Source organism: Mustela nivalis (genome assembly GCF_964662115.1).
Source record: "Mustela nivalis genome assembly, chromosome: 3".
NCBI classification, from domain to species: Eukaryota; Metazoa; Chordata; class Mammalia; order Carnivora; family Mustelidae; genus Mustela; species Mustela nivalis.
The window spans coordinates 139,518,990-139,534,467 of record NC_139022.1 but is presented as its reverse complement, the minus strand read 5'-3'; the positions used below and the strand labels follow the sequence as shown (position 1 = coordinate 139,534,467).

Sequence of the window (15,478 nt, the reverse complement as noted above, 5' to 3'; positions counted from 1 at the left end):
AAGTACTAAATTTTGACATCCTTTTAGAACTGAAGTCTAGAATTTCAGAAATATTAACTGCTATTTGTTATTTGTGGGTTTTTCCTACCTTTTGTTGGGTTTTAGCCACTACTTGCCCTTTCTATCCAGTTTTAGGAATAGTAATAGTGAAATCACAGTGTCTTGGTTAGATGTTTGTTTTTAATCCCTCTTAACTACCCTGCCAAACCAGGTTTGAATCCAGACCATTACAGATGTCTAATGCCATGTGAGAGAGAGTAAATGAGTACATGTTCAAGATAACCCCATAATTTAGCAAACACTAGCACAGAAAAAAAAAAAGTGTCCAAACAATCTGGAAAATGCCTTGGAATGGAGGAACAGGATCTGACTTTGACCTGACTTCTCTGTCCATATGAGGATATAAACAATTCTGGAAGTTCATGCGATTAGCAGATTCTTTTTTTTTTTTTTTAAAGATTTTTATTTAATTTATTTGACAGAGAGAAAGCACAAGAAGGCAGAGAGGCAGGCAGAGAGAGAGAGAGAGAGAGGAAAGCAGGCTCTCTGCTCAGCAGAGAGCCCAATGTGGGACTTGATCCTGGGACCCTGAGATCATGACCTGAGCCGAAGGCTTAACCCACTGAGCCACCCAGGTGCCCCGATTAGCAGATTCTTGAATTGTGTTCTAGTTTGTTCCTCTTCGACCCAAGGAAGCAAACAAGAATCTACTTTTGGCATCCACTTGTAAACACATTTAAGATTTCACTAGAATTTATCTCACTTCTCTGCTTGGGTTGAGGCCCTTCTAAACTGACATACTTTTGATTGCTAGTATTTAAAGAAATCAAATCTGAAACCAAAATCTAACTCACCATCAAAACCATTATTTCCATTTTTTTTTTTCTTGCTCGAGGCTTGGACTTTAGTTAATAGCTGATACTTTACACACTTTATGGATACAAAAATATCTTGCTTACCCTAAACTTTAGAGTCTAAAGGAAGCATTTTCTCATTGCTTATTAACAAATGTATAAAATTCCAAATATCTTCAAGTGGTTATTTAATTGAAATGTAGTGTCTACGTTCTTGATGGTTAAAACTTTGAGAGCCAGAAGGGTGGGGTATGCCAGGGCACAGAAAGAGAAAGGATAACATTCAAGAGGAGTGAAAGGAATACACCATTGAAAAAGCCTCTGACCAAATGGGGGAGAAACGAGAGGGACCCACTTGAGTAGGATCCAATCCCCAGAGACTCACACAGCAGTAGGGAGAGGAAGAATAGGAGCCACACCTTAATTTGACAGCAGAGTCAGAATTGGGTTCTGTTTCTAGAAAGGGAGGGCAGATTCACCAAAGCTGAAGGAGCTGAAGAGCATGTGGTACCCCAGGGCTGGGGCAAAGTTGCAACTGACCTACTCTGGAGCATAGACTGAGGGACTAGCCTACGATGGTGGTAAAAGTAACAAATGTCTAGTTGAGAAAAAAAAATTTTTTTTTTTGAGTGGGACCAAAGGAAAAGAAATCTGAATAGTTCAACTTAGCTTTTGAACAATTGTAGTCATTGGGGGGTGGCTGGGTGGCTCAGTGGGTTAAATAAAGCCTCTGCCTTCCGCAGGTCCTGATCCTGCTTAGCAAGGAGCCTGCTTCCCTTCCTCTCTCTGCCTTCTGCTCTGCCTACCTATGATCTCTGTCTGTCAAATAAATAAATAAAATCTTAAAAAAATAAAAAAACAATAGTAGTCATCGAAGCCCAAATTTGGGTAAATTTCCAGTATGATAAATGGTGATCTTTAAACACGTATCAAGATGTTAGATGAGTTCATTAGACTACTTTAATGCTAATGAATATGTTTCAACGAACAGTTACTCTCTGCAGGCGTACTTTCCTAACAGTTTGTTGCTGAAGAACACATTGCCTGGGTGTTAGTCCTGTTCTTAATACAAACGTGAGAAAAACGCAGTGTATTTCTTGGGAACTTAAATGGAGTCTGGAAGTTACGATGATAAATTTGAGCTCTGGGATCTTTGTTAATGTTATTAAGGAATTGTTTTCCTCTCTGTATTGCGACAGATGAGCTACAGGTTCCTTCTGCACCCATGTAGATAACAACTCAATACTTGCTGAGACCCGTGCAGGGGTCTAGAGCCCTGGGCCGGGCCCTGGGACTGTGGTACTCAGTCTAGTAGGTGGGCTATACAGTAACTCTCCTAGGTAGCACCTGGGGCATTTGGAGATGCTTTATGGAGGGGCTAAGCTGAGCCTGGACCGAGTTCTGAATAGGAGACTGGCAACTGAGGCAAAGAAGGAGGCATGGGTGCTCCTGGTCTCTTCAGGGAATGATTCCACAGTGAAATGGCAAAAACCCACTCAGCAGGGTTTAGGCTTTGTTTCGTTTTTCTGTTCTTGGAGGCTTCTCTCTTTTTCCCTCTGTTTTCTTTATCTCTTCTAGTGATGCCTTAATTTAAAGCTGGGTTTTCAAAACTGTGAGGAGGAGGAAATTAGATCCAGAAGGCTTTTAGGCATTGAACTAATTTGGATTTTTTTCTTTTGTATTAAGATTTCATTAGATAATCAAGATTGGAATCATCAAGTGTTAATCCAAGAATGAAAAGTATAATGGAGGGTGCCTGGGTGGCTCAGTCAGTTACGTGTCTGCCTTTGGCTCAGGTCACGATCTCAGGGTCCTGGGATCCAGCCCTGTATGAACCCTGTGTCGTGCTGCCTGCTCAGTGGAGAGTCTGCTTTTCCCTCTCCTTCTGCCTCTCCCTCTGCTCATGCTCTCTCTGAAATAAATAAAATCCTTAAAAAAAAAAAAAGAGTGAAAACTATAAAGGAACATGCCAAAATAATAAGCCTACTGCTTTATCATAGCTTGTTATTATTAAGGTGAAATAATGTTGAAACATTGTAAGTTAAAGGTACATTTTAGTTTTTTAAAAAAATGTTAGTAACTTTAGTGAAGGAGAATTTAGATGTGGGAGTAGGGGAAGATTTATTTTTATAAGGTAATTTTTATCCTGACAAGGACTATTATTTTTAAAAGTGTTTTGCACCTAACATTTTTTAAGTAAACATGTTACAGTTGGAAAAGTTAAATAAGCAATATACTAAAGAGTGGATTTTTTTAGGTATGTATTCTATTTTTCTGTTCATGATATAAAATGTGGACAAATTGAGTTATGAAAACTAAAATAATGAAGGACACTAAATGCCTTTTGAGATACCATGTTTGTAAGCCTACAGTGGAAACTTGTACCTTTGTTAGACTTGAATTATGGCTCTGAAAAAGGCCAGGTAATTATAATCTTATTACAAAATACCAATGACAAGATTTTCTAACTGAAGGCTTTTTAGTTGGCAAATAGACAAGCATCCTTAGCCAGAAAGGGTTTTTAACTGCAGCTTTAATGAACTTACTTTAGGGAAGTTCTCTGCCCTTCTTCCTCATCCCCATCCCTAAAATAATAAGATACTGGGAATCAGAAAGCTCATGCTTTTTCCATTCAGATCAGTTAGGAAATTACTATTTGAGTTCTGATGCTGCTGTGATTTCTCAAAAATCAGTGAGAACAAACCAATCCATATAAAATACTATGTTTTTTTGGTCTCCTTTGCAATTTTATATACAAATCAAGACAGATGAATGAACATAAATTCTCAGTTTTGTCTATTCCCTCAAAAAGTAAACTGCTCCTTTAAAAAAATTATTCACAGCTAATAACCTTTAGGAACATGTTTTATACCACATAACTCTTTTTTAATTAAAGCAAGTGCCTTGATGCCATTCCATATAAATCAGGCTTAACCTATGGGATTGGGATGAGTTGATGGGTTGCAGCCTGTTGTGGGAGGTGGGGATAGGGGTTGGTTAATAGCAACTGTTTTTCTTTTGGGAGCATATATTCATGTTTATTATGTAAGATACTATATGTGTTGAGATCTAGAGGTGTCATTTCATTTCTGATAATAAACTGTTATGCTAATAAAATACTACTCTGTGTCTAAATTATTTAAGTACAACTAAGAAATGCACGTAGGTTACCAGTGAGCTTTGGAATACCATTGCTTTACATTTGGAGAGTGATTCAGTCATTAATTTTTCCCAACTATAACAAGAGGATCTGTCCTTATAGAAGGACATAATGCATAAAGAAATGCATTTCTTTTTCTTTTTTTTTTTTTTTTTGCTTTGTTGTCCTGAGTGAGTACATTAATCCTTCAGGAACTCAATTTTTTCATCAATGAAGTGGGGAGGAGCACAAGATTGCTTGAGTACCTGTCCAGTTCTCATGTTGCATGACTACTATTCTGTACATTTTGGGAATCAGAAAACCCCAAACTGGCTCATGTTTTACTACTCCTAACTCTGAATTTTGGTAAGTGAATTTTGAGCCATCTTTTCGCCATCAGTAAGTTGAAGCTGCCACCTTGTACGCAGGTAAAGGAGTTGGACTAAATGGTCTTCGAAGGGCCCTTCGAATTTTACCATCCTGTATACTCACCATGTGTGCACACAGCACGTGGGACCCGGAGCCGTGTGCGGTGCCTCAACACACTCATTCTCTGGCATCTCTCCAGCTACCTTGGAGGGCTCTGCTTCCCCATCTCCTTTCAGTGCTTGTGTCCTTGGCCTCTTCTCTCCTCATTTAGCACCATTGCTTAAGCTTTGGATTTTCGGATCTGATTGAGCCTGATGAAAGTATGGCTTTTCTTGGAGAAGTAACACATTTGTATGTATACACACACACGATTTATATAGAGGCTGGTTCATGGCCCCCCATGTCATGAATACTTTGCATTATAAGCTCTCTCCAGATGACTACATCCATGGCCTCAATTGATTTGTTATCTGTGTGCTGATGGCAGCCAAACATGATTTCTAGCCTCTCTAGAACACCAGCCAGCATATCTGTCTGTACATAAATCTCCAGAGCTGTCCAGTAACAGCTGGATGCCCAGAAGCACCTCACATAGAATACAAACTCATCTTCTCTTCCCCTGTTAACCCCATCTTGATCATGGCATGACTCAGCAACTCAATCCAGAAACTTGGAAGATTTTAGAATATTCCTCTTCAAATTCATCTACCTGGTAAGACTCTCAAGTCAAACATCTTTCTTGCCCTCAGTGTTCATTTATCTTCAGGACTATGCCACAGTCTACCTAGTTAATCTATTTCTCTACAACTCAGCCTCCACACTAGTTACCGATTATTTCTTTAAAAAAAAAAAAAAAAAAAAAAAAACCTTTGTTACTTCTAAGTGGTTCTCCAGTGTTTCCAGAGTAAGTTCAGAATCAATGCTATAGCCAATAAGACCTTAAAAAGTTTGCCCTTGGGTACCTGGGTGACTCAGTTGTTAGGTGTCTGCCTTTGGCTCAGGTCGTGATCTCAGGGTCCTGGGATTGAGCCCCCGCATTGGGCTCCCTGTTCAGCAGGAGGCCTACTTCTCCCTCTCTCACTCCCCCTGCTTGTGTTCCCTCTCTCTCTGTGTGTCTTTCTCTGTCAAATAAATAAGATCTTTAAAAAAAAAAAAAAACCCAAATAAAAAAAAGTTGCCCTTGCTTACATCTTCAGCATCTTGTCCTGTCACACATCCCTTTGCTTGACCAATAAACCTCTGACCTTAGGTGATCCCAAATGGGCCATTTTAAAATGCCCAGGCCTTTATATATGCTGTTCTTTCTTCCAGGAACAGCCTCCCAGCCCCATATGTGTAAACGTCTCTACTCTTTCCAAATACTTCTTACTAAAAGTCCCTTGCTCTTGGCAACATTTCCTATTGAATTCCTCTTCTCTCATGCTGAGTCTCCTTTGGACCTCATCTCAGCATATTCTCTCAAATGGCATTTACCACTCTATCATTTTTCCTTCTCCATCTCATCTGCTAACTGGACTCCCTGAAGTTAGGGCTGTGCATTTCATCCTTAGAGCCTCTGTGGCCAGCAGTGGGTATCAGTTCCAAGCATGGATATGTTTGGTGGATATTTATTTCTCTAAAACTGGTTCATTTACAGAGCATGTCTGTCTTGGGTCAATTACATGGCCTGTGGTTATCAATACGTTGGAAAAAGTCCCTGGTGAAGGGATAGGTGTGTAATGGGGTTGGATTAGGTGGTCCAAGGCACAGTTGTTTCTTAGTTAGTTGCCTGAACAAGATTCACATTCTATGTCTTTTCTATCTTTCCTTGTTTTCCTTTTCAGTCTCCACCTTGTCAGAGAATTTAAACATGGCTGCTTCTAAGTGTTCCGGGTTGGCCCAGTTGTGTCTATTGTGTAATCTCTCTCTGCCCTCTGGTGGCCAGAATATGCTACCACATTTCACCTCAAAGAAGTATGGCCTCTGGTAGCATGAACAGTTAATAGGTATGCAATTTTAAAATACATTGATTGAGCCTATTTGTACTTTTGCATTACAATTTATTGGCAAGACTAAATGATAAGGAGTAAAATGGTGCTTGGCAAATAACAGGCAACAATTCTTAGCTTCCTCCCTTTTAAATGAAAGAGCCCATATTAAGAATAGGGCAAAGAAAACTTGAGTTTTGTCTTATGATCAGCCTTGGTGGTTCTGGAACACTAAACCCCAAGATCTGTTAGTGAAAGGGAGATCTAGAAAAGGAGGTCCCTGCTTCTAGATAGCACCTGTAAAGTTTCGAATAGGAATGGGTACTAATGACATAGCATTTATAGAACTTAGTCTGTGTCAGGTATATATTTTTATCTTCATAACAGCTCAGCTGAGGTAAGTCCCTAGTTCCGGAATGCTGGCCTACAGAGAGGATTGGTCAGCTGGGGCAAACTAAATCCTCAAGTGGGGCAAGAGGCACCAGAGAATCAGGGAGAAGCCAGAGAGGGCCTGACAAAGACAGGCAACTCAGAAGGGATAATATCTTCTTTTAGTTTTAGAAAACAAAAGTATCAAACAAATAAAACCTTAATGTCCCAACAGAATCAAAGGTTTGTTTAGCCAATGTAAACCAGACTGTAAACGCTCTCTCTTTTGGATATGATTTTCATCTATAGGGATCTAATTCATTATGATACATTAAATGAGTCAAGAACGTGAGACTTCTTTTTTTAAACAAGTTTAAGCACATATTTACCAAATAGTACTATGTGCAAGGCACTTAAACGAAGCCTTTCATACCAAAGTTTTGTGTGTGTAAATCCTACAATGACTTTATGTGGACAAAAATAGGCTTAACTTTATATATTGGAATTCCTCATTATCAAAGAACAGATGATAGATAACCTGGACTGGAATACTAGTTGAGGCAATGATATTTGTGGAAAAATTTGCAAATTCTTTTACAGAGGACAGCCTTACCCTATCTTCAAGTAGAATCAATGGTTCATTCAGCCTTAAAGAAAGGCGGTGTTGACACATTAACGTATGTATCAGTTTATGCACAACTGTTTATTGAAGTGCCTGTGATGTGCCCAGCACAGTGCTAGCAACCATTAAGGTTACAAAGGTCCTTGCTCCCCTGGAGCTTACAGTCTACTCAAAGAGCCACAGGATACTGATAAAAATGTAAGTGCTTAGGTAAGTGGTAGAGACAAAAAGTGCTAAGGAACTGAGGTAAGGCTAGAGCAGTGCTGAAGTCTTTTTAAAAAGCTGGGAGAAAGAGGACTCCACAGTTAGTTCCTGAAAGGCCTTGGTGGAGAGCAGGAGAGGCATTCAGGTGAAGGCACGTGAGCTATCCAGGGGTTTATCCAGGGGCGGCGCTGATGGTACTGAGCAAGGAAGCGGAAACGCAGGTTGTAACCAACTCTAGAGGGTGCTAAAACTCAACTGAATAATCCAGTCTTTTATTTATTTATTTATTTTAGGCATTTGGGAGCCACCACAGACACTTGGACGGGGGAAAAGGCATGATGTCAAGAGATTTAACATTATGTGCCAAATGCACTTCAGGGGAAGAAAGGTGAACAAAGGAATTCAAAATTATGTTAGTAATCCTGACACAAAATGACAGCAGTAAAGGTGCTGACAGTGCGTGGAACCACAGGACTTAGCCGGAAGACAGTTTTCCTCTCCTATGTGATAAGGACTTAAAATATGTATAGTTATTTTAGTTCAAATTATACTAGTTTGCTAAAATGAAAAATATACAAAATAAGATTTCAAAGATCCATTTAAACATCTGCTGGGGTTTTTAAAAAATTGTTGTTTTGTTTAACATGGAAGCAGTCTACGATTAATCTGTTTTATATGGGTTTCAGTTAAATGATTATAGAAAGAAAAATAACCGAATTTCTATGGGTTTCTGAAATAACCACAAAATTAATCTGTACTGGGTGGGGGAACTACACTACAACACTGACAGGTACTGTATTTATCTTCTAAAAATAAAACAGACACTCATCTCGCATATTAGAAACAGATACTAGGGTTATAAAGGATATTAAAAATGCCTTCTTTATAGGAGAAAAACTTCAATATAAATCTGATTATAAATTGATTTTGTTCTAAATAACTTAAGATCAACTCTGCTCTAGCAGATGTCTCTGCAGGACAAACATAAAGGAATAAAGGTGAAGTAATTTTAGCAAAGGCAAACAGTGTGCCTTCATGTTAATCACAAAGTCCAGGCTGGATTACTCACAAGTGGAAGAATCCAAATAGGGAACGATCCAAATCCTGTCACATGTGTCCTTTCTCCCACAGACTTCCCTCTCACCTTGTCTGGAAAGTGAGAGGTGCACTGGGCTATATGTCTTTTCCCAGGATTTTCTGATATACAAGGCCCCCACGTTGTATCCTATCTCCTTTTTAATTCCCCTCGTATTCCCCTGTGCCCCAGCTCTGTCTGACTAATAAGCATTACAAGATGTGTTCCTACTCTAGGTGGTTCCTGCTAATCTGTATAGACAGATGTACCTCTGCTCACTACTTGGCTAGTTGGTGCAGCACTCAAGAGAAAAGCTAAGAAGATTCTAGAGTTACCAACTCAGCAGAAAGGAGTTAACAGATCTGGAATAAGAAGTGCTAATGCTTTTTTCCCCCTCTTCTTTTCTTTTTTGATAGTGAGTGGGAGTATTCGGATGGCCGGCTGGCTGAAGAGAGAAGTACTAGGATCCAGCTAGACCAGTGGTTCTCAAAGTAAGGATCCTGGACCACATTAGCCATCAGCAGGACCTGAGAACATGTTAGAAATGCAAATTTTGGGGCCCCACCTAATACCCACTGAATCAGAAAACTGGAGGTGGAGCCCAACAATCTGGATTTTAACAAGCCTTTCAAGTGATTCTGAAGTGAGTTAACATTTGGAAACTACTGAGCTAGACTTACTGGTAAGAAGTTGGCTTCCTACCGTGTGCTTGATTTTCCTTTGGCCAAATCAGCAATTCCCAAATTTTTCTGCAAACTGCTAATGCCTGTGACCTATAACCACAGATTGTGATTTAATTGGTCTGGGATAAGGCCTGGGCTTTAGAAATTTTTTTTAAAGATGCTCAAGAGATCCTAAGGTGCAGACAACTTTTGAAACCATTTGATTAATCAAAAGAAAACCCACATATTAGTCAAATTTCATTCAAGGAAGTTTCCTGATTATTTCAGAGGACTGGAATGTTGTCATTATAATATTGCTTTAAAATTTAAGTTCAATATCCTATCTAAAAACTTTATTCTTATAAACTACATTTTCTAAGTCAAAAGAAGCAATTAATGCCTATGTTATTTTGTTTGGAGGAGATCTGTAATTTTGGAGTCAACAAGAGTTTGTGTCACTTTCCTCATTAAATATTCATCTATTCCATTTAGCTGTCCAAAAATGGTGTCAGGAACACCTACACAAGTGGAAAGGAACTGTCTAAGTTTCTGTACATTTGAGATGGCATCCGTGATGGTGATTTTTGGCTGCAGTGGTAAAGATACCTCCCCATCCTCTTCACTTCCAGCTTCATCTCTATTTTCAGCATCCTCCATGCCCTGGATGACCTCAGTGTCTATCAGCTCTTGAGCGATGATGAGATCATTATCTGCAGTGACAAAGTCCTGGAAATGTATTTCGTTGGGGACACGGGTGGCAAGAGCCACAGAGTGCCATAACTTTTCAATGGCTACCTCTGGTTCACTGGCTGCTGCTTCTGTGTCAGAATCTGTCAATTCCATGGGGATGATGCCTGCCTTCTGCCAGCATCTCACCACTGTGGACTGCTTGACTGACCACCATGCTGCCGCAATCATGTCGATGGCCTGCCTGATGTCCACTTTTCCTTGGTCCTCACTGCTGTGGAGCTTGAGGAGGATCTGTGTCAGGAGGTAGCTTCGGTACCGCACTTTCATGGTGTGAATTATGCCGAGATTCAGGGGCTGCAGGACGGCAGTACAGTTAGAGGGTAGGTACCCCACTTGGATCCTTTCCAAGCGTGGCAGCATGTTGTGAGCAGAGCAGTTGTCGATCAGCAGGAGGATGCGGCGTTCTGCCCGCTTCATCCTGGCATCCACTTGCATCAGCCACTCATTAAACAGATCCTGCGTCATCCATGCCCACTGGTTGGCTCGGTAATCACAAGGGAGGGAATGGACGTTCTTGAGACAGTGTGGGTTGGCTGACCTACCAACAATCAATGGTCTCATTTTTTCAGTCCCTGAAGCATTGCAACAAAAGAGTGCTGTCAACCGCTGCTTTGCTTTCTTGCCCCCTCTACAATGGTCCCCTTTAGCAGCAAGTGTGTGCTGGGGAAGCAGTTGGAAAAACACTCCTGTCTCGTCAGCATTAAAGATATCATCTGGGCTGTAGTCAGCAATCAGTTTTATAATTTCCCCTGCATGCCACTCGTTAACCTTATCTATTCCTAGACCATTCATTAATCTGTCACTATCCTCTCTACAGACTGCTTTCAAAGCAATTCCATGGCGATCCCTAAATCTGTTCAGCCAACCCACACTTGCTTGAAAATTGTCATAGCCAAGCATGTTGGCCAAGTTTAGTGCTTTTTTCCGAATGACAGACCCAGTCACAAGAATGTTTTTGGCATGGATTTCTTGAAACCAAGCAAAAACAGCTTTATCAATGTCGTCATAGAGAGCATTCCTCATCCTTTTCCGCTGGGGTCCTACAGATGCCTCCCGTACCTTCTCTTCAAATTTGGTGCGATCCTTTAAAAATGTAGACAAGGTAGAAGGGGTGATACCGAATTCTTTTGCCACATCACCTTTCCTCTTTCCTGAGTCTACAGCTTCCACCACCTTCATTTTCTCCTCCAGGGAGAACTGCCGACGCTTCTTGTTCCCCTTGTTTGCCATATTCACAGAATGAGTGCTGGGCCACAATTACCAGGGCTGAGTGTGTTCCTCCTCTAGGCTTGTTTTGCCACAGTGTAGAAAACTGAGGAGAGAGAATGTGGAGTACCTGTCAGGAACCAGAGATAATGGATTCCCTCTAAAAGGTGGGTCAGATTTTTCAAAATCCTACTAGGAAATGATAATATAAGGCCAAAGTCAAGAGAAAATAGGATTCATACTACTGACTTGTTGTAGGGATTACTTATACAGACTCACAGAATGCTTGAAAAAAAAAAAAAAAGAGAGACCTTACAGAGAATCTAGTTCCCTTAAAGTTTCTGAGCTTCTGTAAAAATAATGTCTGTTCTGTCTACTGTGGGAATAGATTGAAAAAATAAATAGTAAAAGATGTTGGCAAATAGTAGTGCACTGTATAAATTAAAGGGATTATTATCTGGCTCATTTTATAACAGAAACTGAGGCTCAGAGAAGGGACCTACCCAAGCTCACAGACCTCGGATTTCTTGACTCAGAATTAGTGCCATTTCTGTAACTCCATAGTCCTGCTGGATATTCCATCAAAATGAGGTCTTTAAAGCTCTATCACTATTTGCCTTGGAAGGATTTTCACTGTGGGAATATGTTTTACTCATTTGGTGTTCATAGGTGTTAAGTGGTAAGGATACAGTGATGAACAACACAGTCAAGGTCCCTGCCCTTAGGAAATATACAATACAGTGGAGGAAGATGAGCCAAAAGAGATAATTACAAAGCGTGCTAGGGCTATGAAGGAAATAACCATGATCAGGCAGAAGCAGTTTTGGTAACTGTCTGCGAAGACATTTTATCATGAGAGTCCTCACAGGACAAGAGAAGCTGCTGTGACCTTAGGCTGTGACTGCCCCTTTGCAAGGGCTGACTCCTACCACCACCTCCACACATTTATCTATCCATTCTTGGCATCCTCTATGTGCTAAGCACTATGCTCAATACCAGCCATCCAGAGACGGATGGAGCACAGTGCCCACCATTCAGAAGCCTATCAGGAAAAAAAAAAAAAAAAAAAAAAAAGAAGCCTATCACGGAAGCGGGGAAGACAAACACTAAAGTGCATTAAAACTATAAAAGAGGTTACAGAGTACTGTGAACTAGAATAGAGCTGTGGAGATGATCAACTGGGTGGGACATGAAAGGGCAGAGCACTTCAAAGAGGAAACAATATTGATGTTGGGCCTTCAAGTACAAACAACTAGAAGTTCATGAGATAGAAGGAAATATGTGCAAAGGCAATCAAGTACTATAGAAAACAAGACAGTATGGCCAGGAAAAAAAAAAAAAGTCTTTGGAGAAGAGAACAAGAGCCAAATCATAAAATTTTAGCTTGATCCTGGGACAGTAAGAGGCCACAGAGGTGTGTTTATTTGAATCACGTGATCAGGTTTGCACTTCAGAAGGAGTCCTTTGGTTGCAAAGTGGAGAACCTAAAGGGTAAAATCCATTTTCCTAAGAGGTGGCCCTAAATCTGAAGATAAAAGGAAGCTAGCCTTGTAGGCCACAGACAGCTGGGATATATTAATTTGAATGCAAAGAGAAGCCACTGAAGGATTTTAATCGAGGAGAAAGATGACTGCTATGTAAAGAATGGAATTGAAGGGTGTTAGGGAAATAGCAGGCGACTAGTTAGGAGTCCAGATGTGAGATAATGGTGGCTTGGATTAGAGTTACAGCGGATTGTGGTAAGAAGTAGCCAGTTTGGGCTCTATTTTTGCAGATCTTGCTGATGGACTAGATATCAGGTGCAGGAGGGTTTAAGGATAAATCCTCGATTTCTGGCTGGAGCAGTGAGCAACCCAAGGTATGGTTGTGCCATTTAGTGAGATGAGAACCAACTGAGGAGATGGAAACCATTACTGAAGATCGACTTCATAAACTTAATTTGTTCCTTTACGTGCTTAATTCAGCTTACACATGGCAGGACTTGGATGCAAATCCAAGGAGACTCAGCACGAAGCCAGTGTTCTGAACACTACAGAGTACTATACACCCTGTTCGGGGAACTACCGGTATCGAAGGAGAATGAAGTAAGAGACAAACCAAAGTCTTTTAGGTCAAGCTAAGCTTGTATTTTATTCTAAGCGAATGAAAAGACACTAGAAGGTTTTAAGCAGGGGGCGACTGGATCAGTTACAGTGCAAAAAGATCAATCCGCCTGTTGTGTGGAGAAATGACTGCAGAGCGACAAGAGGGGAGGTGGGAAGAAACGCCATCAGTCCAGGAGGAGATACTGGTGACTACGAGGTTGGTGACAGTGGCACATAGAGAAAAGTACCCAGATTGGAAAAATACATTTGCAAGATAGTGAGGGTCGTGCAAGGACTTGTACCAATGTGGAACGATCTGTGACACTGGCGGGAAAAGGGCATACTATTCTTGTCCGACTCCAGAGCCTCTCCACTTGGGTCATTCGGCTCAGGTTGAATCACTCCAGAACTCACTAGCCTAACTGTGTGTAGGACGGCGGGAAGGACGGATTGGGTGAGGAGGACGGCTTGATGCGGCACCAAGAAGAAGCCTGCGCTGAACGAGCGGGGACAGACTGGACAGGGCTGGAGACTGGCCTTGAACACTGTGCTGAGAGGGTGGTGCTGGGGCTCCCTAGGGCCCGACGTGGCTTTGAGAGGTGAGGCGGGGCCTCGACCTCTTTCGCTCGGCACAGCCCCGCCCCAGTTACCTGAGCGCCCTACGGCAATGCCCCGGGGCTAAGCGGCCCGGGCGTCCCAAAGCGGGCGGCCGCAGCTTCCTCCTCCTCCCGAAACCTCTAGCCGGAAACAGTCCGTCCGCCTTATCAGCCCCCTCTAAGCCTCTAAGCAGTTCCTATGGGCCCGCCCCTCGACCAGGGCTGGACTGTTGCGCATGCGCAAAAGGACGCACGCAGTCACGCGCAGCCGGCCGCTTCCGGTGCGCCGCGAGGGCCGCCGGGAAGGGTCTCCCTGGCGATCTGAGGTGTGCTGCTGCTGCCGCTGCCGCCGCCGAACCGGTGCTGCGGCGACGCTCGTGTCCCTGCTGTCTTCCTCGGGCTCCCCGGGGCTTGACCCCCGGGGCCCTCGGCAGGCGTCGGTGAAGACCCTGCGGAGCGAGCCTGTGCTCCCATACCCGCTCTCCACGACCCTATATCGCGACTCCGAGAAGGGGGAGCGAGAGGAGCTGTCGCGACTCCGCGCCGTGTGTCGCCGGGCGGGGCCGCGGGGCCGGGGCTCCTCCAGCCCCCGGGATGCGCGCGCGAGCCCTCGCCTCCACTTCCTTGTTGCCGCTGTCACGACTGGAGCCGCCTCTCGCCGACAGCGGGGAGCGCGACTGCGCCGGCCAGCCCCCTCGTCGAGCCCCAGGGCCGGGCGCCTCCGGGAATGTGAGCCGCGCGCCTTGCACGCTCCTCCGGGTAAGTCCCGCCCTCGAGCGCCTCGCTGCACTGTGCCGCGGAAATGCTGGGCGACCTCGAGCCGGATGCTGCGGCTCTCTGAGCCCGGTTGTCCTTTCCACAGAGTAGGACCAGTAAGCCTTATTAGTCTTCTGCTGCCGCATTCGGTACGTTTGGGACATCTGAAACCGAGAGGGAAAGGAACTAGCCCGAAGACAATCCGTGACCCCTAGCCAAACTGTCAAAGGCCATCACCCGAGGTTTTGAGGTGCATCTGATGGAACAGTGAAAGTGTCTCCAATTTCAACTACTGCCCTTAGTCCTGTTTTACAGAAGAGAAAACTGAGGCTTAGAATAAGTAGGCTGCTCAAGGTCATAGAGCTCTGTGCGGGTGCTATAAAAATGTGTAACTTAGTCGTGATTTTTTTGCTTTCCACAGACCTTGGTTTTTACCTTTATATTATTCTGCGTTTTGGGGGGGGGGTATTGCTGAAGTGAGGCCTAGGGTCTGAAAATAATCTTAGACTCAGGCTTAAAATGGGGGTAGTCAAACAAGCAAAAAACACCCCCCACCCCACGGTGGTTGTAATGGGTCTTCTTCCTAAATTGTTTTGCTCTGGGTGCTAAAATTCTACATGTCATTTTTTACAGATGCTCTCCTGCAGTTACTGCTTATCTGCAACACTCTCAAGGGCTAAGAAGTCAATTATTAAGGGCAAAAAAAAAAAAAAAAAAAGCATAATAGCCACATAGTCTTGATTTGAATTCTAGCTACCCTTACCCTCTGAAGGCACTGGCCTATTAATTACCTAACCAAGTTGTGGATTATGTTCTCTTCTTGGG

At 42.8% G+C, this 15,478-nt stretch overlaps 1 protein-coding gene and 1 long non-coding RNA gene across 3 annotated transcripts in view; one reads left to right on the top strand and one right to left on the bottom strand.

Moving 5' to 3' along the window:
* Positions 1-7,761: 7,761 nt before the first annotated feature.
* On the bottom strand, positions 7,762-14,073 carry LOC309862429. The gene is made up of 2 exons (XR_014310515.1): positions 13,952-14,073; positions 7,762-11,323 (listed from the first exon to the last, which is right to left on the bottom strand). It is a non-coding gene; the product is annotated as an uncharacterized lncRNA (long non-coding RNA).
* Positions 14,074-14,131: 58 nt separating this feature from the next.
* Positions 14,132-15,478, top strand: part of HMGXB3 (HMG-box containing 3) — a 45,341-nt gene continuing 43,994 nt past the window's right edge. For both annotated transcript variants that reach the window (XM_082726277.1, XM_082726276.1), the window contains exon 1: positions 14,132-14,656. In XM_082726277.1, the coding sequence (XP_082582403.1) occupies positions 14,134-14,656 (523 nt within the window). In that variant the 5' untranslated portion in view covers positions 14,132-14,133. The remainder of the gene's footprint in view (positions 14,657-15,478) is intronic.